This window comes from Antennarius striatus, chromosome 1, assembly GCF_040054535.1.
Source record: "Antennarius striatus isolate MH-2024 chromosome 1, ASM4005453v1, whole genome shotgun sequence".
Taxonomy (NCBI): Eukaryota; Metazoa; Chordata; class Actinopteri; order Lophiiformes; family Antennariidae; genus Antennarius; species Antennarius striatus.
Genome location: NC_090776.1, coordinates 17,976,608 through 18,002,349, shown reverse-complemented (window position 1 = coordinate 18,002,349; position 25,742 = coordinate 17,976,608). Strand labels below are relative to the sequence as shown.

Sequence of the window (25,742 nt, the reverse complement as noted above, 5' to 3'; positions counted from 1 at the left end):
AAACGGACGTACAAGGGTCTGTCCGTTAGGTAGTCCATGATCCAGCTCACGAGGTAGGGGTCCACAGCCATGGAGGTCAGTTTGTCTTGTAGGAGCCGGGGCTGGATGGTGTTGAAGGTGCTCGAAAAGTCAAAGAAGAGCACTCTGACGGCACAGCCCCCAGTGTCCAGGTAGGAGAGCACATGGTGGAGGAGGTATAAGACAGCGTCGTCAACCCCAACCTTGGCCTGATAGGCAAACTGGAGAGGGTCCATTGCACCCTGCAACTGTGGACGCATAAGCTCCAGGACCAGTCGCTCTAGGGTCTTCATTACGTGGGTGGTAACAGCCACCGGTCAGTGGTTGTTGAGCTCAGTAGGGTGTCTTTTCTTGGGTACCGGGACGATGCAGGAGGTCTTCCACAGTGACGGGACCCTCCCCAGCTGCAGACTGAGGTTGAACAATCGCTGCAGGGGGTCCCCTAGTTCTGAAGCACAGGCTCGGAGGAGTCTTGGGGAAATCTTATCCGGTCCAGCCGCCTTATAGGGACGGAGCCTCCGCAGCATTGTCGTCACCAGGTCTGCAGTAATGACGGTCTCAGTCGTGGTGGGAGCAGGAAGTTGTGGCGAGGTTGGAAGTCCAGTGGTTGAGGTGGGACCGTTGAACTTCGCAGCTCTTAGAGTGGGCTCGGGAGAAGTGGCAGGGGCAGGGGTGGAAGGAGAGGAAGCACAGCAGGAGGGAGCATCAGTGGAGCGGTCTGCAGGGCCGGGAGAGGCCTGGGACGAGGAGCCGGAGTGGTGGGGGAGCTGAAACAATTGAAAAAGCTGTTTAGGTCATTCGCTCGTTCACTGTTCCCTTCCACAGTGCTGCGCCCTTTCCTGTTTCCAGCGCCCCAGCTGCTTCTCCAGCTTCCTCCCGTACGCCTCCTTGGCCTTCCTCAGGCAGAGTCTCACTTCCTGCTGGGCCTTCTTCATCTCCTCCTCATTCTTGCTCCTGAACGCCCACTTCTTTCTGTTCAGGACAGCCTTGACTTCCTTTGTTACCCAGGGTTTGTTGTTGGGGTAACACCTGACTGTCCTGACAGGGGCCACGGTGTCCACACAGAAGTTCATGTAATCTGTAAAACACTGAGCAGTCCCCTCAATGTCCTCCCCATGTGATCCCACGATGACATCCCAGTTGGTGGTCTGGAAGCAGTCCTTCAGCGTTTCCTCCGCTTCCGGGGACCACCTCCTGATCTGTCGTTTTGTTGCTGGCAGCCGTTTCACCAGCGGGATGTAGATGGGCTGTAGGTACACTAGGTTGTTGTCTGATTTACCTAGTGGAGGGAGGGGGGTGGCGGTGTATGCCTCCTTAGCATTAGTGTAGAACAGATCGATGGTTCTGTTCTTCCATGTGGGACAGTCTACACACTGGACCATTGTGGGGAGAGATGAGTCCAAGGTGACGTGATTAAAGTCACCGGTGATAATGACGAGCGCCTCCGGGTGCCAGGTCCGAAGAGCAGAGGTGGTGCCACAGATGGTTTCTCGTGCCGTCTCAGTGGAGGTGGAGGGATGTAGACGGTGAGGACAATAACGTGTGAAAATTCACGCGCCAGGTAGTAGGGTCTGATGCTAACAGCTGTTAGCTCCAGATCGCGGTTACACAGTGTTGATTTCACCGTCACATGTCCCGGATGGCACCATCTATCGTTGGTATAGATGATTAACCCACCTCCTTTCTTCTTACCGGCGGTGTTTGTGTCCCGGTCCGCTCGTACGAAGGAGAAGCCGGTTAGTCCGACGTTAGTGTCTGGCACGTCGCCAGTTAGCCACGTCTCAGAGAATACAAACAAGCTGGTCTCCCGGTACCGCTGTTCAGTCCTGCACAGCGTCGTCAGTTCGTCCAACTTGTTCGGTAGCGAGTTTACATTCCCCATGATGACGGAGGGGACGGAGGGCTTGACTCGCCTCCGGTTAGCGGCTCTAGCCGTTAGTCTAGTCCTTTCAACTCGACCCGCTCGGCATCCGTGATATCTCCGTCGGAGCTCGGCGGGGATGAGATTGCATGTTGCTGGGTCTCCTTTGACCCTCATGGACATCAACTCCTCCCTGGACTACACTAGCATATTACTATACATTATCTAAATTTATGTTAAAATAATATACACAGAAAAATAGAAAAACACACAAAATTAAGAATAATAAACTCAGTCAGAGCAGAGGAAACTGCAGCATGCTCGCGCATGCGCAGAAGACTAGAACTGATTTTAACGTCGGTGTCTCACAGCACGTCACTGCAGACAGGATGCACAAGCCTGAATGCGCCCCTCCTCCGCCCGCCCAGAGCTATCAACTACATTTGTAAATCAATTGCAGCACACCCTTTGGCACCAAATAGTTAGGAAATACTGAGATCAGTCAGTCAGTCAAACTTTATTAATAGAATTGTTGAAAGTTCCTTATGTTTTGCTACATAACCACTAGTGCTCCTACAGTCTGCTCTACCGTCTGAGAGCAGCACAGTCAGAGCCGGGACTTCGGTGACGCCCCTTGACTACCGTTGTTAGGGGGCGTAGGCCCGAGTGCCTTGTGAGGGTGCGCCTCTGGTGGCGGAGTGCGGCATGACTGGCGGCCAGACTGCCGGCTTTTTTTCAACGATCATGCTTTTAACCAATATTAATATGAATATTAATCCATATATAAAATGCACCGGATTATAAGGTGCACTGCAGGTTTATGAGAAAATTTTAGGCTTTTAGGTGCGCCTTATAGTGCGGAAAATACAGTATTTATTCCCTCCACTGTGGTCTTGGCCAACCTTTTCCTAATCAGACATGGCCAGATACTCCAATGAGCATGTGGCCATATCATGTCATTTCATCATTTGATTTCCAACTGAACTTCAGCTGTATCTTTTCAATAACAATGACTTTCAATAACAATAGTTTTACTTAAGGTCTTTTCCAAGTGCCTGAGTTCCTCACTCCCTCCTTTACCGTCTTTATGTGTACCAAATTGTTCCAAAACTAGATCTGATGGTGATTCTATTAATGTAGTACTATCAATTCATCCAGAGCTGCAAACCAGCTCATTTTGACCCAAATGTAATAAATTAATAAATGCTATCAAACTATATAACATGTAAAAGATTTACATTCTTTGGATACACATAGAAAGAATAAAACATGACAGCATGTGGCATTTGCAAGTCCATAAACAATTCAATAATTTTTGATCCACCCTAATCTTAACCTCAAATTAATATTTGTGTTTTGGCCACAGAACCCAGTATACCAACTGCACAATCATTAGCTGTAAACTACCTGGCAGGTACAGGAGGATTTGCATGTTTACAGTCAGAGCCTGAACGGGGAAAAAAGTCTATTAACTTACAATTAAGTTTTTTGTAAATTTTCCTTTATGAATGTAGTGAAAGAGGACATGAAGGTAGCTGGTGTGAGAGGAGACAGGGTTAGATGGAGGCAACTGATTCGCTGTGCCGACAACTGAAGGGAAAAGCCAAAAGGAGAAAAAGTTAATTTTCTGACCTCCTTAAGGGAATAAAGTTCTACTCTACTCTCTACTCTACATACAGTACATCTAATAAGTTCAGTTTCCAAATTACTTAAACTGGACCAGCTTTTGGCATCAATGGCATCAAACACTGAAGTGCATAATGGTTAGATATCACTATCAGTGCAGTGTCATCTGTGTATGGCACAAATATGAACCTGAAATCAACAGACATTCCCAGTACTGCATCCTTGAATGCTGGTCATCAAAATCCCCAAGCGAAAGAACTGAAAAGGAATGGCGGTGTCCAATAAACCTTTATGATTGGAATTAATTTGGAGAATGTTGGAGAAAAAGTCAAATTAATAGTAGTTGTAAAATTAAGCATAGGAAACTGCACATGAGAAGACAGGTGCCACGTAATAATCAATTGTTTGATGGAAACGAACTCTGTGAAACACAAATTATAATTTAGAAAATATAATGAAGATTATACAACTATAATTCCATGACTGACAATGGCAGTCCTCCACTGGAGGTAAGAAGTTAATCAAAATTAAATTAAATGACCAATGACAGACTATCAATCACAGATTCAAGAGGACACTATGAAAATAGGGGAGCTGGAGATGATGGTCGTTCTCATTATGCCTCTCTTTAAGTACATTGCATGTATGATAAATATCGAATATTGGATATTTAGATATTATCTCGCCTTAACATTATTTGATTTCATCCCACATATAGTACTCATTATAACATGGATGCCAGACATTACACTCCTCATTGTGTTGTTGTGATGTTTGTTCATCGCATGAAAATTTTTCATTTTCATTATAATGGACTCAATATGCTATTCATCTCTTTCAATATCATCTCTTTCTCTTTCGTGCTATTTTTTTCTTCAGAATCCAAATAGCATCTTCCCCCGTGTGTTTAAACATCACCTTTCAATTAAATCTTTGTTTCAGCGGAATCTCCCGTGGAATTTAGAGCTCACGTTTTCAGATCAAAGTCAAAAAGCAACTGACATATCCTGTCACCTCAGTTTCACCATTCTAGTATAAATTCTTTTTATGGTTTGTTTTTTTCTGCATGCCATCTGAACTCACATCATGTTGCAGATAAGATCTTCTCCTCTGTTTATGAATGATGCATCCCAAATAATTTTATTCATTTTGAAAGATTGGGGAAAACATTCCCTTCACTTTAATTTCACTCAGTGAAGAAAACCTGCAGGAAATTTGAGTGCATTTCATTGGTTTTGTGTTTATTTTTTACTGTGAGTGGTCAAGTGTAAATTTGCTGAATATCAGAGATGCATTTTCTTACGTTAAAACAAAAAAAAAATGTTTTTCAGGTTGTCAGGATTCATGCTGCCCTCCCCTATAGTCAGCACTGGATCTATATTGGCCTTATGGTTTACCACCGACTTTGCTGTCAGTGCACAGGGCTTCAAAGCTGTATATGAAGGTAAGACAATGTGTGATGGTACATAATAATGCATCATTATTGGCTAAGGTACACAGATAATAATTGAATCTTCACATGAAAAGATTGGTGCTCAAAAGTATGTCAAGAGTAATGCGTCTTAAGAGACATGTATGTGAAAATTACAAAGTGGTGCTTGTTTTGGGAAAAATGTCCTTTATTCTCATTTCCTTTATAGGTCCAGGTCAGATTTCTGCTTTTTCTCCTGGCTTGTTGACTGCATGTTGTTTTGCCGTGTGTTTTCACATGTTCCAGGAATGTAGTATAAGGGATGTTTCCATGTTTGTATTCCTGTGACTTGAATGCTTAGCCTAATGTTTTGAATATGCACTTACACACACACTCGCCTACTCACGCATATAAAAACATTCAAACGACAAGTGTTCTTTTGCACTAGCATAAGATGTATTCCATGAATCATAATTTCTAAATATCAGTGACAAATTCAACCAACTATACATGGTTATTTCCCTGTGTGTGTGTGTGTGTGTGTGTGTGTGTGTGTGTGTGTGTGCGTGCGTGCGTGTGTGTGTGTGTGTGTGTGTGTGTGTGTGTGTGTGTGTGTGTCTGCCTGTTTGTATGTTGAACGGAGACCTGACAGCCATTAAACTTTACTTATACTTGTTTTTTTTTTCCTTTCCATTGTTCCATTTCAATCTATGGAGACCCTTAAGTGTGTTTGTTGCCTCAGGAGTGGTACACATGTGTACATATAAGTGTACACACAGTTCTTTCTACTAATGTCTAGTGCTTAGCTTTGTACTAATGTCCTGTAAGATGTCTTTACATACTATATACAATTATATATCTGCATTTTATAGGTTGAAATCACATAAGGAATATGGTATTCATGCGTTAAAACAAATAATAATTAAATGCCGTGTTTTATCATGTACAATATATAACTTCAGTTTTCAGTTTGTGATGAGCCATTCAAGTGCCAGCTATGCTTGGATCATTTGTGAATTATCTCATTTATGTTCAAACCCACAGTAGTAACTTGAATACTGTATTGTAAAATAAAATAATTATGTGAAATAAAAGCAGTAGTAATAATAACAAGAAGGAGAATAAAAGTGAAGAATGAACAGGAAAGGATACAAACCATTAAATGCAATATACAGTAGATGTAATAGAATGTGGTTAAGTACTTAACTGCAAGGAGATCACACACCCTAACACACACACACACACACACACACACACACACACACACACACACACACACACACACACACACACACACACACACACACACACACACACACACACACACACACACACACACACACACACACACACACACACAAGCCAGTCAGAATATGACATTTAATTACACAAAACACAATGCACAAGTTTTAAAAGAGTTTGTACTGTAATTGGGATGCCTGGTGCAGGATTGTCAACAGTAGCTGGTTCTCACGAGAGAAATGTTCATTTCACTTTGATATATCCTCCTTAATATTGTGTCACTGGATTTTGGACTCATATCAGAACTTTTATTTTCTCACACTTATTCACACAGATTGCTGGCTGCAGTTTGCTTCTTGGTCTTCTCCCCACACTTTCATTAATTTTTTATCAACAGGATCTACTTTTTTTCTTTGTGATTCACTCTTGTGCAGGGTTTCACATACATTAATTTCTTTGCAGCTTGCCAGAATATCAGCATTGCCCAATGCATAATAATTTTCTATATTGGGTGCTTTTCACCTCAAGCACCCCCCAAAGTCACTCTATTACAGACATTTCCCACACATAGACGTTATTTTGATGAACTGGATTGAGGCCTATTAACACTCGCCAAACCTTTTCCAAACCCATTTTAGCATGTTATTTATTTATTTTATCCATCGGAGAACGACGCCATCTGGAATTGATTTCCCTGTGGAAAATCCCCCCTCTACCCCTCTCATCTGGGGACAATCGCACTTGCTTTGCAGAGAAATACAGACACCTTCTGGTATTACATTCCGCCACTGATTGGGGTGAAACCTCTCCTGCTTAATGTATGTCTGCTTGTACTGCAGTTTTAAGTCTGTAATTGATTGACTGATTAGAAAGTTTATTTTGAACATCTGCGGTGGTTACCGCTGCCACCTCACAACACGGTGGACCCGGGTTCGAGTCCCGCTCTGTGCGGAGTTCGCATGCTCTCCCTGTGTCTGCATGGGTTCTCTCCAGGCTCTCCGGCTTCCTCCCACCTCCAAAAGCATGCGCTTCAGGTTGATTGGCCGGTCCAAATTGCCCGTAGGAATGAGTGTGTGTGTGCATGATTGTATGTCTTTGTGTGTGGCTCCGCGGTGCACTGGTGTCATACCAGGAGTGTCCCCCACCTCACGCCCTATGCCGCCGAGATAGGCTCTGGCTCCCCGTGACCTGCTGTGGCGGATATAGCAGTGGTAATCCGAATATGAAGATGTAATGAAATGACATAAAAGCTCAATGACAGGTATAATACACAGTGAATTCCATACCACTATAATCTTTGTAAACAATTTACGTGCTGAAATGGAGCATGAAGTGGTATTAATTTATGTAAAGCTACCTCCTTTTTCCACATTATTGTTTAATAATGTGTTTTTGTATATTAACTTTCTTTAATTTCTCATTCATGCTTATGTGTAAAGATATGTATGCTGTATATCTATATATGTCCTTTTCCCGACACTTCCTGACACGCATACACACATATATTAATGCATTTACATGCAATATAGAGTACATATACAAACTCAACATATAAGCAGATTCTTACATGCACTTATATGTTTAATACCCAAAGTTTTACATACACGTATAACATAGTTTTGTTAGTAGCCTATTTTCCCCATTAGATCAACGTATTTAATGATAATTAGACTGTCCTAATATGACTTGACTATGACAACATTTCTCTAGAGTTTAAAATCACATTCATATAATTGCAAGCTTGATATTGACATTTATATTACACTGATAACAACTTAGCAGTGGAGCAGACGTCTTGAAGACAGATCGCCCAGCCATCAGTGGCTCGAATCCCACTCCCGCCAGGACATCCTCTGGGGCATGAGCTAATGGTGGGAGGTGTCAGCTCACACTCCCAGCCACTGCCGAGGCACCCTTGAGCAAGGCGCTATCCCCCCCACATGCTGCCCGTTTGGGGCGTGATCCCCCATGCGCGACCCGTCACTCTGCCTCCCCCCACTGTTTGATGTGTGATGCTACTAATTGCATGCCTACAGGCCCCTAGTGCATTGTGTTTCAGGGTTCTGTATTCAACTATGCATGTATGCATGACCTAACTCATATGTAACTGCATGCAACTGTAGTGTAGAGTGAGAAAGACAATTTCCCCATTCAGGGATAATAAAGTGGACTTTCTTCTTTCTTTCTAAATGCAGCTCCAAAATATGATTTTCTCCATGATGCCTGGTTTATCTTTCCACGTAGTTCACTACAAATGTGACAGTTTCAATCCATCATTTTGTCGTAACTAATATTATCCCAATTATCTTGTCTACAGCTGCTTACCCACATTGTGGGTCACGGGTCTCTTGAAGTCTATCCTTGCTAGCTACAAGTGAAAGACGGGTTATGTCCCGAATAAGATGCCATCTCGTTGCAGAACCACAAACACATAGGGTCACATTCAGACCTATGGACAATTTGGTGTGACCAGATCCCCTAAGCTGCATGTTTTTGGAAGTGTGAGGAAGCCAGAGAGCCCAGAGAGAACCCGTGCGACATGGGGAGAACATACAAACTCAGCACAGACAGGAATCAAACCTGGAACCTTCTTGCATGAGACATGCCAATTTGTTTATACACAATGGACAAAGCAGTCCAAAAAAGTCTTAATTTTTTACGCTTGTCTAATGGATGATAAGTTTGAACAAAGGTGCAACTGAATACAGGTAACAGGAGAATCAAATAATGTGGAAAACAATGAAGCAAGACAACGGGGCAGATGAATCAGTTCAAGTTGGCAGGAAACGAGTTTGGCAGGCACAATCATCTAAACACTGACAAACAAACTCATTGACAACAGACCCAGGATCTGGCAAAAAAAAGGACATAGCTGAGAGGGGATGCAGTTTACACACAGAAATCATGAACCAGCAAAAAAAAAAAAAAGTTACCACAGAGTGAGACATTTGATGGATGCTGAGTGAAAGATTAGGACAAAGTACTCTTGAAGATCAGGTGGGGCTGAGGAGATGATTGAGAGGAGGTGAGCACAAGAGGAAGAGGCGGGAGTGAACTGTAGAGTAGAACAATCACCTGAGATGAAAATGGAGTTATGGTTGAGAAAAATTTGAATTGAGTTGTGTTATTTGGACGACTTTATAAAATATCCCCCTGGTACTGAAAGTCAACAAAGTAGACACCGTGACAGAAGAACAAGAAGATAGGAGGGGTGTGGCCGGCAGGGGCGTCAGGAAGGAAAATGAGAGCATATGAAAGTAGTTCTCTCATAATAAAACACCGCAGAGAATTACTCAAGAAATTAAATGTTAAAATTAAATATTGAAATATGACACAGCCTATAAATGTTAGAAATATATGGGTTGTCGCCCTCCTCTCAGTTGGAAATACTGCAGTGTCAGAGAGTCTGTCAGGTAATTCAATTGTGTGCTCTTTCTCTTGCCTGCACAGGGAAAACTGTCTTTCCCTGTCTATAGTGTAACCTTTGTCTCTGCTTTCTGGCTGCAGTAGGATATATTAGTTCAAACTTTCAGTCTGCACTGTATATCTTCAGGGAGACTGTTAAATATTGTGCTTTGATAAATGGTCACTTTGTGTTGTGTGATGAGTTTTTGTGTATGACAGTGCCCAAGAATAATTTCATATTTCAAATGACTAACGTGATACAGTACGCATATATATAAACAGATAATGTTAGTACAATATACTATTTAAATAATAGAACAAACATAAGAGTGATAAATGACATTGATAAAAACTTATGACATATATGTTTTAGCTACCAACTGGTTGTACAGATCATTATTGTTTATTTAAGTTGCTCCTTATATTTTAGGTTTACTTAGAAATAGGTGATTTTCATGTCAGTTTACTAAGATTTGCTTGTGACTGGGTTATGGCATCAATTCCTATCACATATTTTGTCATTTTTTTCATCAAAGTGTTTTTTATCTTTTCTTCTGTATACTGTCTTGTCATTCCTTCTTCTCATTTGCTGCTTCTACTCACTTTAACAAATGACCACTGCCTTTTTAGTGAGACCCTGTTCATCTGCCATCTCCTGTCTGTCAACATTGACATTTCTGTTAATAAATCTTTTCCCTGTTGTATCCTTTTATTATTATTGGAAAACAAACTGAACCTCGAGTCAGACCATAGAGCCAACTGATAAGAGTCCAGAGAAATAGAGAGGAAGAGTGCATCAAATGAAACTAAGTGGTAAAAAGCGAGGCCTTGCCAAAGAAGCAAGATTGCAAACCAGCTCTCCAAGACAAGATATTCATCAATTAATTTCCCCGGAAGAAAAGCAACAGACAGACAAGACGTACAGACAGACAGGAGCTGAGACAGGGGAAAATAAACTATTTTTCAGAGTTTATTTGCTCCAACACATTATTCAGTAAGACAGTCACCTGCCATTCCACCATCATCGTCATTATATTAAATGTTTTCTTTCATGTTAAAAAAAAAAGGTGACAAATGTGTTTTCATTTGCTCTTTTCAAATGCATGAAGTTCCGAGATGGAAGACCTTTTGTCATACTTGTATTTGATTTTATCATCCCCTTCAAGCCCATAATCTCCACCATGAAATATTTTAGAATTTTTGGACATATTACATCTGCATTTAGAAATGAATCTTTGAGTACAAATGCTTGCTCATCACTGCTTAAAAGTACTATATATGATATGATTTGTTACCTAGATCCCACTCGTTGTGATGTTGGTTGAATTTAAAAGATGCCTATGCACATTATCCTGTTGGATCTAGAAGTTTATTATGATTTCAGAAATCATGGTGCGATATATCTAAAGTTTTAAATACTTAACATCTGTCTTTGAGTAAAATAATAACTTAAATCAAATTATCTACTTGGCAGCAATTGTCACTTAGCTGCAAGGAACACTGTCAGTACTTTATTTGAATTATATTACTATTATTATTATCATTATACCAATTCTTTTGCACATATTTTATACAAGGATTCGGTTCCAGTAAATAGGAAAGCAAATACATTCACAAAAAATAGGTCCATGATTAATTGGAAAAAAGACAGTTGAATAAAAACTGCTGATAATCTTCTTCTCCTTTCAGCTTTTTCCTTTTGGAGATCACCACAGCGAATCCATCTAACCCAGTCTTCTGCATCCTCTTCTCTCACACCAACTACCTTCATGTCCTCTTTCACTACATCCATAAACCTCCTCTTTGGTCTTCCCCTAGGCCTCCTGTCTGCTAGTTCAAAACTCAGCATTCTTCTACCAATATATTCACTAATGCTCCTCTGGACATGTCCAAACCATCTCCGTCTGGCCTCTCTGACTTTATTTCCAAAACCTCTAATGTGTGCAGTCCCTCTGATCTACTCATTCCTGATCCTATCCATCCTGGTCACTCCCAGAGAGAACCTCAGCAACTTCATCTCTGCTACCTCCAGCTCTGTCTCCTGTCTTTTCCTCAGTGACACTGTCTCTAGACCAAACAACATCGCTGGTCTCACCACAGTTTTATACACCTTTCCTCTCATTTTAACTGAAACTCTTCTGTCACACATAAATCAATCAATCAAGTTTTGTTTATATAGCGCTTAATCATGGCAACAGACATTCCAAAGCGCTTTAACAGACAGAAAAACCCAACTGAACCCTCCAGAGCTAGCATAAGCGACAGTGGCAGGGAAAAACTCAGGACCCAGACACTTTTAGGCGGCCATCTGCCTTGACCGGTTGGGTAGAAAAGAAATAAAATGAAGATAAGGAGAGGGTTAAAGAAAGAGAGACAGAGACTGGCCAATAGGTCAGTTAGAGTCAGTGTCTTTATGGTTTTAGTTAGACGATTTGATGCAGGATTTGATCATAAGCTTTCTCTACATCTACAAAAACACAATGCAGCTCCCTCTGGCCTTCTCTGTACTTCTCTCTCAACTTCCTCAAATACTGCATCTGTAGTACTCTTTTTTGGCATGAAACCATATTGCTACTCACAAATGCTTACTTCTGCCCTTAGTCTAGCTTCAATTACTCTCCCATAATTTCATTGTATGGCTCATCAGCTTTATTCCTCTGTAGTTGGCACAACTCTGCACATCTCCCTTGTTCTAAAAAATGGGCAACAGCACACTTCTCCTCCATTCCTCGGGCATCTTCTCACTATCTAATATCCTGTTGAACAACCCAGTCAGAAACTCTTCTGCCACCTCTCCTAGACGCTTCCTTATGTCCACAGGTATATCATCAGGACCGACTGCCTTTCCACTCGTCATCCTCTTCAATGCCCTCCTCACTTCATCCTGACTAATCTTTGCTACTTCCTGGTCCACAACAGTCACCTCTTCTAGACTTTTCTCTCTCATTTTCCACGTTCATCAACTCTTCAAAGTACTCTTTCCATCTTCCCATCACACTACTGGCACCTGTCAATAGACTTCCATCCCTATCCTTAATCACCCTAACCTGCTGCACGTCCCTCCCATCTCTGTTTCTCTGTGTTGCCAACCTGTATAGATCAGTCTCTCCCTCCTTACTGTCCAACCTAGCATACAAGTCATCATAAGCGCCTCGTTTGGCCTTTGCTACCTCTACTTTCACCCTACGCTGCATCTCCCTGTACTCCTGTCTACTCTCCTAGGTCCTCTCAGTGTCCCACTTCTTCTTAGCTAACCTCTTTCTCTGTATACACTCCTGTACCTCATCATTCCACCACCAAGTATCTTTGTTCACTTTCTTTCCAGATGAAACACCAAATACTCTCGTACCTGATTCCCTGATGACATTAGCTGTAGTTGTCATCTGGAAGCACGTCCTGACCACCCAGAGTCTTAACTCCTGTCTATAAGTCATGCAACATTCTTCCCTTTTCAGCTTCCACCATTTCGTCTTCTGCTCTGCCTTTGCCCTCTTCATCTTCCTCACCACCAGAGTCATCCTACACGCCTTCATCCTATGCTGTTTGGCTATACTCTCACCTGCCACTACTTTGCAGTCACTGATCTCCTTCAGATTACACCATCTACACAAGATATAGTCTACCTGTGTGCTCCTACCTCCACTCTTATAAGTCACCCTATGTCCCTGCCTCTTGTGAAAGAAAGTGTTCCTATCCTTTTGCAAAGTTGACCACCATCTGTCCTTTTGCATTCCTCTCCTGGATACCAAACTTGCCCATCACCTCCTCATCACCTCTGTTTCCTGCACCAACATGTCCATTGAAGTCTGCACCAATGACTTCTGTCTCACATTCAGGTATACCCTGCACTTCATCAAAGTAAACCATAATTTCTCCAGCTCATATCCTACCTGTGGAGCATACCCACTAACAACATTGACCATCACACATTCAATTTCTAGCTTCAGACTCTATCTGTATTTCACACTTTCCCACATGTTGTCTTCATGTGGGAAAGTCCAATTAAAGAACAGAATCAGAATCTGACACACATTTTCACATAGGATAGCACAAAATACCCCTCTGAAGGTCCACGTTTGCGCGTCAGATAAATAAGATTAGAAAAACAAAGAAAAAAGTTTAAATATGTAAAATACTGTATATACAATGTCTGAACAGTAATTTAATGTACAGTGTAACAGCTGTACATAAAACAGAAGATAATTCAGCCATATACTGAACGAGAATTAGTAATGTGGCTTGGTTTTATCCCATTTCAAGATTTGTACTAACAGAGAAGAATTTAATTATCGATGTAACAGAATGCCAGTGGGATTAATGTGTTTTTACCCGTGAAGCGGTGATATATTGTAATTGTCAGTGTTTTTGTGTTTGTCCGTCCACCAAATTTCTTCACAACCATTGCAGATAGAAAGATGAAAGAAAAAGCACATTACTTGGGCAACAAAGTTGATGAAAATGAGATGACGACCTTGACCTCGATAAAACTAGATCAAGGTCAAAGTTTTACCTGGAATTTTGGAAGGCAGTCACGTGATACCGACGGCATCCAGAAGTGCGCTATGTTCTGTGAGTTCTGGACTTTGTTGAGACACAAATGTGCTTTAAACAGTCGACAAAAGTGTGGGAAAAGGCATTATAGATAGAAGGTGGTTTAATATCAGTATGGGGAGGGTCATAAACTTTAAATTACAGTAAATAATAAGAGAAATAGTTTGTCGCTCTATCGTGGAATTCATTAATCGAGTGTGGTTCCTGGAACGCATTAACCGCGAGAACGAGGGGGCACTATATACCTTTTTAGTTACACATCTCTGAAACCTGATGAGATATAATCACAAAACAAAAAAACCAAAAAGAAACATTTTCAGGAAGCCAGAGGCACAAAAATATGTAAATCAGGGTAAAATGTTGTAGTGAGGGGTGTTGCGGTATGTTGCAGTCTCTGACTGCCATGTTCTTTGTTATGGTTCTGTTGTTAACCATACTGCACTGAGAGAGCTGAAGTCTGTTTTGTTTTTTTGTTTTTTTTCTAAAGCAACTTGAATTAAACACTAGTAGTACTTAGTGTCTAGTTTTTGACATGTTTTTGATTTAGTAACTTCTTTCATGTTTAGTATATTGCTAAAATTTAATCATCTCCTTGTACTTCTTCAAAGACAGGCCTTATTGTACATCACTATTATCACTACATCATTTGGGTTCAGCAGGGATGTACAGCTGCATGTTATCTGCATAACTGGAGACATGTCTGTGTTTATTACGAATACCTGGAATATGAAAATATGAGAACTATTTTATTTTTAAGATTATTTTTAAAAATTTTGACAAATAAGCAATTTATTGCAAAAACGCATTAATTTCAATTGGGGTCATTTTAAGTGTAGGAATTGATAACTTGTGCATTGTTGCATAATCTTCAGGGCAGGAATGCAGATTCACACTTCACAAATTTTGTGTGAAGAACGTTAATTGATGAGGTGGAGGAGCCACGCTCAGGTGAATTTTCCCAAGGTCACACCTTTTCACAGTATTTGCTGAGATCCTCTGTATTCACATCGGCAGCAATATTGATTCGGATTGTCAATATTTTATTTCTTTAGAGAAATTCTTTACAGTCTGATCCAGAGGACTGATGATGGATGAGTGTAGTCCCACTGAGCCAGCTTGAGTGTGAGCTGACAGGGGGAGGTGTCACACTCCAAAGCGAGCACTGCCGAGGCACCCTTGAGCAATTTGCCTCCCCCTTCACAAATTGCTCATTAGAGCGCACCAGGAAGGAGCTTCCCACCACTCTACCTCCCACTGCATGCCTAGAGGCCCCTTGTGTGTGTGTGTGTGTGTATGTGTAATAGGGCCTGTACACACAAGTACAATGCGCTCTCGTGCATTTGCGGATCAATGCTCGTGACTTCACTTCATTGCAAATTTTTGGTAGGCAGTCACGTGATACCGTATGCGCATTCTATTGGCTGATGGCATCCGGAAGTGCGCTCGGTTCAGTGAGTCTCAGACGTACATGAGACACAAAAGTGCTCATGTAAGTCGATAAGAGTATGGGAAAAGGTAATACAGATAGGAGGTGGTTTAATATCAGTATGGGCAGGGTCATAAATGGTTAAAGTACTGTAAATAATAAGAAATAGTTTGTCTCTCGATCGCGGACTTTGTTAATTGTGTGGTTCCATTAACTGCAAAGAACAAGCGTGCATTGTATATAAAATAATAAAAAACATTTTTGCTGATGTTCAACATTACTGAATCTAGAACATTAGGTTGACGTGGGGTTCCATCTACATGTCAGTTCAATGTCGTCCAGCAAATTCATTACCTCCATATCTTCGGAGACATTAGTGTAGTTGACAGAAAAAATCAAGTTTCATTTCAGGATTATTCTTTATATCTATAATATATCCATAGCCATACCAAGTGGAATTAGCTGAATCCTTCTATAAATATATGTAATAAGCATTTATTATTCTGTTTTACTCTCAGAAGGACGATCTTAAATACTGTAAATTAACCCTAGTTAATGCTGTTTTTCACAGGTAAAATAGAAACATGGCTGCTGTCCATCCTCCTCTCTTATCTAACTGACTGATGAAAATAACTAGAGCTGCTACTGGTGTAAATAAATGCTATTTATCCGTGTCTCTGTTAAAAATAGTGCAGATTTTTTTCATACATCAGATCGTTAGCCAACAAGGATTTATTGGCAATGATCTGGCATTAAAAGCAGATCATTTCAGCTGAAGGGATTCTCTGACAGCCTGGTTGTGGCTGCACAATGACATATTTAAGATTACTGAGACAGGTTCTAGATGGTCTGTAATTGGTTTGAGATATCTGACCATGCCACCGGCTGTTTAGGATCTCTAGTATACTTAAGGAAGCAGTGTGGTGTCATGGTGCATATACTCTGAGTGATGATGGGTTTGGTTATTAGTTCATCAAATTGAGGGAGATTCAGCATGGTAGGTTGACTGATAAATGTCACTGAGGAAGGAAGATAGTGGTAAAGAGTGAGAACAGATAAGTTGCATTCCTATTTGAGACAAAGATATCTATTTAGGAGCAGGTGAGGTCAAATGATACATGCCAAAATACAATAGGTTTGAATCAAAACTCTTGTTTAGAAATTATTATGATTAACATTAATATCATGGCTGCATGCTTTGATTAATGCAGCATAATGACTGTTATACCTGCAACAAACAAACAGCTGATACATCTCATTTTATTAGTAAATGCAGTAGTAAATCCAGGAATTTTTCATCTTTTTACCATATTAAATAATTTGATCACTTTGAACATCTTTCTCTCTCTCTAAATAATACTGACTTCATGAATAAATGTGATTTTAAAAATCAAATCAAACCTCTCTGTCTCTCTTTAACTTTCTCTCTGTCTGTTGGTCTGAACATATTCCAGCCTATGCGGAACATATCATGGGTAATTTTTTCTACTTTTTTGTTATAGCAATATTTACCATTCAACAATGTGCAGTTATGGCCGATCACTTTTACTCTGCATTACAAAATGTCGTTTTTGAGTGCCAGAGTATGCGTTAGTATGGGTGTATCTCTAAAATTGTAGGAAGTCTATCCCCTTTGGTGTTGGCACTTCCAGTGCCTCCCCCTCCTTTCTTATCTCTGGGTATATTGGTGTAGAATCCTTTAGGACCTTCCAATACTTGCTGATGCTAGACTTTGCACAGGCAGGAGCCCTGTAGCCTCTAAGAACTGGACAAGATGCAAAATGATCATTACATCCTGCTCAGGGATTTTAAGTCCTTAGACATGATGGTGAAAAAGATTAATTCATTCATTTTTTTTCTCTGCCTCTATAAAGCTCTCTTATATGGCCTGAGATTTACCTTGCTTAATCACGGAGGGCTACAAAAAGTTCTTGCAGAGAATTATGCAAGATGGGAGTTGATATGAACTAGGGGATTTTGGCAAACTGGCAATGAATCATTTATGTAATTCAGTGTAAGCATCGCATAATTGTAATAGTTCATTATACCATAACACTAATAATTAGGGTTGAGCCGGATACTCATTTCATACGAGTATACGGCACGGATAACGCATTTTTGACGAGTACGAGTACGATACGAACAAAACCCATTAATACTCGTGATCGGACTGAAGAAAAATCATCGTGACTGTTTTCACGCTCTGTGATTGGTCAGTCACACATACTTCCCGCCCCTCCCTACAGACTGCAGTTAGAGCGGAGTTTGTCCTTGTCCCAATCTCCGGCACACGCAGACAATTACTGATCTCTGTTGGTGGCTTCACTGTAGCTCACGTCTTTCTTCTTAGGTTTTCTTCCGCTTGCTTCTATTTCGGTGTTTGGTTACCTGGTGAACTTTTTGTTATTTTTTTGTTGCACATATGCTTGCATTTAACCACCACCTCCACTCGTCTTTTTTTTACCTGTTTGTTCTAAACTCCTTCAAATTAATAATTCTATACTTTCTATACTGAGACATAGCGACACACACACACACACACACACACACACACACACACACACACACACACACACACACACACACACACACACACACACACACACACACACTCACTCACTCACTCACTCACTGCAATCAACATTGTTTAACTTTATGTGAAAAAAATAATGGCAAGAACATTAGATTGTAATGATGCTTGATAATTTCCTATTGCATGCACTTCATTAATGCATTTTGTGTTTACTCGTATATATAGTTCCTTTACTATAGTGATCAAAAGTGTGGAATCTCAATTCTGAGGCTCTTCGGTAAATATTCATTCATAGACTTAAGAATATTCATGTTCTGACTCATTCATTCATTCATTTTCTATCGCTTCATCCGCTGTAGTGGGTCACGGGGAGCTATGCCTAACTCAGCTGACATAGGGCGCGAGGCAGGGGATAATCTGGGCACGACGCCAGTGTACCGCGGAGCCACACAAAGACGGACAACCATGCACACACACTCACTCCTACAGGCAATGTGGGACCAGCCAATCAACCTGAAGCGCATGCTTTTGGAGGCGGGAAGAAGCCGGAGAACCTGGAGAGAACCCATGCAGACACGGGGAGAGCATGCAAACTCTGCACAGAGCGGGACTCGAACCCGGACCCGTCGTGTTGTGAGGCGACAGCGCTACCCACTGCGCCCCCATGCCGCATGTTCTGACACAGTTCCATAAAAAACTTGTTCTGCAAATAGTTCTCTTACTTCGTGATCAAAAACATTGATTTGATTCTCAACTTTGAGGCTGTTTAGTAAATAGTTTTAAAATAAACAATAAATATAGCAACTTGTGATCAATCCATATCATTTTTAGACTTAAAATAATGTAGTTATAATTAAGCCCCACCCATTTCCGGTCAAACCACACCCACTTCCATTCCGAGTACAGATACGGATACAGATAATCTAGTTGGTTGAACAGATACAGATACAGATAGTGGTGTACTTGCTCATCTCTACTAATAATATTAAAACTTTTTTTAATAACATTTTGAATTTGTGATAGTCATTTTGTTAGGTGGGTGATTATTTGGTTGAAAGATGAGTTGATGGTTGGTCACTTATATTTTTGGCAACAATGGAGACACAACAACTCAGACCATGGTGTATAAATGTTGTTCTATGTAATTAAGACATATTCTCATGTACATTTGACTGTTATTGCCCTCAAAATGGGTGAGTTGCAGCTGCCGGGGACCTTAGAGTACAACAACATATCAAACTTTCTTGACCAGGCAAAGCTTTTTTTATAGTTCATTGATTTCTTGATTCTTTACAAAAGCCCTGACCTGACACTAGAAACTCAAAGCTGAACAAGAGGGCTTGATCATTCATTACTGTAAGTGTTAATGAGTTAATGTGAACAGAAGAAGCAGCAGAAAGCAAAGATATGCCTAGGGACATTCTTCCCAAACTGCTTCACCAAACTCCAAGACCTTCAATCATCTTCTTGAGGACAAGGCGACCATAATCATCTTGTATTTATCACTTATCCGAATTGTGTTACGCTGGAGCCCATCCTAGCCGACTACGGGGGAATAGCGGGATATATCCTGAACAAGTCGCCACGTCATCGCAGACTCCAAGACTTTTAGCATTAAAATAAGGTCTGTTAAATGCTGCATGTTATGAATGAATCTGTAAAAGCATTATGTTTGATAAAGGAGACTGCTCAAATAGGTGAATGGTTGGAAAAAATATCGAGTGTTCGTTGTATTGTTTTCAGTTTGCGTAAATGGTCATGTCATTCATTATAAACTGAATTTGTGTCTAGTTTCCTTGTGCTCCCCACATTGCATTTCAAAATGTGATTATAATGTTATACTATTATCATATAATCTGCAAGTATTTCATTCACCAGTAATGATCAGCTACATATTTGTTCTGTTTATACCATAGCTTCTTTCTTGTGTTATCTGTTATGGACTATGTTTAACATTTATAGATTCAGAGTAACAACTGCATAGGTTGGATCAGGGAATTATTGAGCTTTTAGATTTGGCAACACAAACAAGTCATCAGGATGAATCTCGGAGGGTATACACGTCTCAGCTGTTAAAGAGAAGAAAATCATTTGAATTGCATTTTCACCTTGTTTGTGTATACATTAATGGGTGAGAAAGACATAAAACATTTTGTTTAATGCGGAAATGGTTACTATAACTGAAATTAATGGGCTTGGTGTAAGCACATGATTTTTACTGAATTGCTTTAATGTTTATAATAGGATGTCTTAAAGTAGAGCACACTTGTAATCACACATTAATGAAACCAGAGATTTAATGCACATTAAAAGGTTGTGTCAGATGTTTACTACATGCATGTTCTGCTTGTAAAAATATAACCGCAGAACAGCCTCTGTGGAAGTAATGCACCAACCAACTAGGTCAAATGACACATTATAAGACCTTTTTACCTTCCTGAAATATCTGTGTTTTTTTTCTTTTTCAGCAAGGTATCAGTTAGTGTGATTACTAACATTTCCTGCATTCTCTCTAACCATTCCATAGCCTTTTTTTTTTTTTTTTTTTTACTATCGACCTGTCATCCCTTCCCCCCAATCGGGATTATGTGTGCCCTTCACTGAGAATAATAGATCGGGGAGTTTAGTCAAAGCCAATGGATTCAGAGGGAAACTTCTTTGAGCACACACAGCAAGTCATTAAAGGAAGGGAGGATGGAAGTACTGGTGGATTTGTTAACTTGAACAGTAAGGTGCTGCTACGTGTGTGTGTGTGTGTGTGTGTGTGTGTGTGTGTGTGTGTGTGTGTGTGTGCGTGTGCGTGCGCGTGCGTGCGTGTGCATGTGTGTGTGTTGGAGCGATAAAGACAATAACTGAGATAGTGAGAGATGATGAGAGAGGAAAAAAGAAGCAGTCCGTTACACCATTAACCCATATTGACTGGAACACCATGGGAAGCTCTTCACTGTGGGAGTGTTGTTACTGATGCCAGCAGTAGTCAGTTACATTGATCTAAGCAGCAATGTCAACTATTCTTGTGTGTGTGCGTGTGCATGCTTGTGTGTATGTGTGAGTGATTATGCCCATGTTGCGGTAGTAGAGGAGTGTTCAAGGGTGATACCACCATCAGCCATGTGTGCTGTCAGAGCCAAGACACGCTCTCTCTCTTTCTTTATCTCTCTCTCTCTCTCTCTCTCTCTCTCTCTCTCTCTGTCTTTCTTTCTCTATCTCTCTCTGTCTCACACACATACACACACACACACACACACACACACACACACACACACACACACACACACACACACACACACACACACATACGCTGACACTAACACATATCTGAATGGCTTGAACCCGGCACCCTTTATGTGATATCTTCAGTCTCTTTAGGATCACCTGACTCAGCTCAGTCACCAAGAGCAAAAAATGGAATAAAAGCTCACACTCACGCCTGAGAAACATTCACACATGCAGTGTTGTAATGGCTGCTCCACATGTCGTCTCAAGCAGTTGAAGATACCGGACCAAACTATGAGTTGAGCCTAGGATATATGGTGAATAATGTCTGCCAAATATATGAACATCAACATTCACATTGTTCATGTTGTACTAAGCCGGGTACTGGTTTATTCACAAGATGAAATCATATGGGTAACATCAAAATTAACTTAGTTCAGCATCACAGTCTCATGTCGGGCATACAATTGCATGAATTGATAATTTAACATAAACTCATATGCATTACAATAAAGCATGTTCCCACGTTGTAGATTTTGTCATATCATGTAAAACGAGGCACCCTGCTGACACATATTGTATTCGTTATACACTGCATAAAATCATTGTGGATCTATGACATCATCTACCCAGACAGTTGGTCGATAGATATCACCTCTGATACATTTAAATTTGACAGGAAGTCCTATAGGCTTACTTTTCCTAAGGCAAGCCACCTCCTCTTCTTGGACATGCAAATGCTTTATAACTTACATTCGACATTCAAGAAACAAATCATTAAAACAAATAAAAGCCTTTAAATATATAACTTGAATGAGACCAGAATTTACTGCTACTTTTGATTGACAGTCATGGACTAATAAACGTGTACTGAGTCTGATCAGAAAGGTGTGAGCCACTGTGATCTAAATCAGTGATCCCCAATCCCTGGGCTGCGGACTGGTACCAGTCCGTGGGTCATTTGGTACCGGGCTGCACAGAAAGAAAAAATACATTACATCCGTTTTATTTATTTCTGAGTCTGAAAGATGTTTTATTTTGAAAAGTTACTTGATTCTCTGTTGCATCCATCTACATCAGTGGTCTCCAATAACCAGGTTGCAACCAGGTACCTGGTCGTGGAAAATTAGGTACCAAGCGGCACAGACTTGACTTTCTTTTTTTATTGATTAATTTTGAAAAGTGAAGTCTGTGTGGAATGACGCACAAAACGAATGTGTTTGTCTGTACCGCTTGACAGCTCTTGGTCACGTGACAGTTTACCCCTAAATTAAGCGTCCACAACTGCGCCAGTGTTCTGGGTTAAAGTCAAGGCAGATTATCCTGAGATTGCCCAAAAAGTATCGAAAACTCTGCTTCCATTTTCCAACCTACTGTCTTTTTGAAGCGGGATTTTCTGCAATGACCGTAAAGAAAACCAATCTGTGGAGTAGACCGGACGTCCGGAACACACTTCAGGTGTCATTGTCTCCCGTTACCCCTAGATCAGCCGTCCCCAACCACTAATTCCATTATTGTAATTATTATTATTTGATTGACTTGTTCACTGTTCTATTGGCAATGATCAGTATTTCTCCTACGGTGAATGCACTGATTGTAAGTTTCTATATTACAAAAACTTCATTAGTGCAGTCACTTGAATCAAGTTTTTAATATAATTATTTCTCACAATTATTTTGTTTACAGAAATATTATCAATTTATGAAAAAAAGGTTGTTAGTTGTCTGTTGATATCTACATTTTACATAAAACCACTGCAGCTACAGCTGTCGTGGCGTTATTAACGATTATTGAGCTAATGAAGACCAGTCCGTGAAAATATTGTCTTACTGTGGCGTAAAAAGGTTGGGGACCGCTGATCTAAATTATCCCATGTTTGTCATATGTGACAGCAAATATAAGAATACCAGAGAATTATAATTTTTATAGTCTTTCATAGATTGTGAAAGTGATTATTGTAACAATGGATAGGTTAATGGATCCTATAAATGTGAGTTAAAATCAGAGACATTCAGGGGCGTCAGCAAATGGATAGACAACTAGTGAAATTATAGTTACTTTGAAATATTTGACTTTAGTAAACTGACAAAGAACACACAAATCCACCACTAGTTCTTGTTTCTGGGAGAGGACGGTGCAGAGGGTGGAACTGGTTCATTCTGGTTCATTCATTCTATCGGTTCAACTAAAATACGCTTTTATACGTGCTGTCGTGTTGTGGACTTAATGTTTCATCACTCAAGCAACACTAATTTGAGTCCAAATCCTAGAGGGTGTTCCACTTATACAGTGGGGATAGCATGCTTGCCATTAAACAGTTGATGATACATGAAGAAGTTTATGTGAGGTTATAGATGCTGTGGTAGTATTGATTTTTCAGCTCAATATACCGTAACAGCAACAGTGTTTCACACTGATGCATAGCCTTTGTCAGACCTGAGTATGACCGTTTCACAGAAAATGTAGGTCACACATGTGGAACACTCACTAAATTTTCTTCCTGTTATACTACATTTGATCTCATCTCTATAGGACCTTATTATATCAGATCTTGATTTACAAGTCTTCTGGAATGTTTATGTTTGTGAAAAGCAAGGATTTTTATCTGATTTTATGACAAGGGACCCACAAGTTTGGACTTTCTAATGTGGAGCCTTTATCTCTGATGACCGATTCAAAGCAGTTCATTGCAGTTCAAATGCACTCTATAATTCTAATGGTAATTTTCGGGGTTTGGGTGGTAGTGAGTTGCGGATGGGATTTCTGTAGCAAATTCATATCTCTGTGCCCCATTATATCCTCTAGGTTTCTCTCTCTCTAATGATAAGCACAGTTTATAAAATCTGTGTGAAATCTCTGAGACAGAAAGTGCCTGTTACTGTCATTGAAGCTACGCTGTCTCTGATTTAGTCATGCTTTTAGCTTCTCTCTGCCTCTTGCTGTCTAAGTTTCTAACTCTGGCTCTGTCTGACACCCTAAACTTGACACACAACAGTGCCCTCCCAGAGAAGGAGGCAGATAATGAATGATCAAATTCAGGTTGTGGCTGGTTTCACTGACTATTTATTTATAATCTTGATGACTTCAACAACCCTCTCTTGGCAAATTGACAATTTTTCTCTTTTCACAGTTGAGCTCTACTAGGGGGTCACAGATGAGGAACTAAAAATGGTCTTTTCACTCAAGTATAATGCTGGTAATTGAAATGTAATAGGCTTTATAATTTCAATTAAAAAAGATTCAATGTCATTTTTTGCCATAAAAAACACACACATTTAATACTTGTAATTTAACCGAGTAGAGAGAAGAAAAACAGCACAAATATTTGACACGTCGAAAGAGCAGTACACTTCTTGTTGTTTCTAACCGTAAGTGTTATATTACTGTACATGAATGACAAAAATGCTAAAAGTAGACATGAGAAAACGGTTGTCGTTTTACACAAAAATGTAAAAAATATGCAAATTGTATATGCCTTTTTTAAGTATATTTTGCCTCATGCTAACATGTTTCAGATACTGAAAATATCACTGACAGCTTTATTATGTCTCCCATTCCTCTTCGAATTTTAGGAACAAACAGTGTTTCATAGAATGACCCAGTTGGTTACCTGCTACTCTTCCAATGTCTTGACTTTTCATTACCAGATATTCATTCAATTTGATTATGAACAATATTACCTCCACCGACCTTAATCTAGCTTATAAATTTAGAACTGTAATATTCAATTAAGAAACAAAACAAAATTTTGGGGCAGCAGTGGCTCAGTGGTAGAGAGGGTCGTCCTATGTTCCAAGATCAGCAGTTAAATTCCCGCTCCCGCCCCAAAAAACACCCGGAGTTTGAGCTGACAGTGGGAGGTGTCAGCTCACCTCTGGAGCACTGCCGAGGCTCCCTTGAGCAAGGCGCCATCCCCCTTACAAGTTGCTCATTTGGGCGCACCACAAAGGAGCTGCCCACTACTCTACCTCCCTCTGCATGCATACAGGCCCCCTATGTGTGTGTTTGTGTGTTCAGGACTTGTACACACTAACTAATATATATGCATGTGACTAACTAGAGTGTGCCACTAATTTCCCTTCGAGGATTAAATCCGTATATATAATATAAAGAAAAAATTATCAAAAATAGGGTAAACTTCCTTATCTAACAATAAATTCTCAAAATTTTCACTAAATTCTCAGAATTCTGTTTTGAATTTAAATAAAATGTTGAGGTCTGCTGCAACAGTCGAATGATAACTGTGATTTGTTCTATTACATCTGATTTAGCAATGTTACTCAGGGCTCGAAAATTAACTTTTTTTCTTGGTAGCACTGGTGCTCCCAAATTTAGAAGTTAGTAGCACCAGCAAAGACTTTAGGAGCACCTACCCAAAAGCAAGGCAGTGACGGAGCGATAGAGACGCTCCGTCCATCTCCGTTCCACGCACCTCTCTCCCTCACCCAGGAGA

General features: G+C 40.4%; 1 protein-coding gene across 1 annotated transcript in view; it reads left to right on the top strand.

Annotated features, from left to right (window-relative positions):
* Positions 1-25,742, top strand: part of csmd1a (CUB and Sushi multiple domains 1a) — a 452,056-nt gene that overhangs the window by 160,886 nt on the left and 265,428 nt on the right. Inside the window, exon 3 of the mRNA XM_068328424.1 lies at positions 4,837-4,949. Coding sequence (XP_068184525.1) covers positions 4,837-4,949 — 113 coding nt within the window. The remainder of the gene's footprint in view (positions 1-4,836; positions 4,950-25,742) is intronic.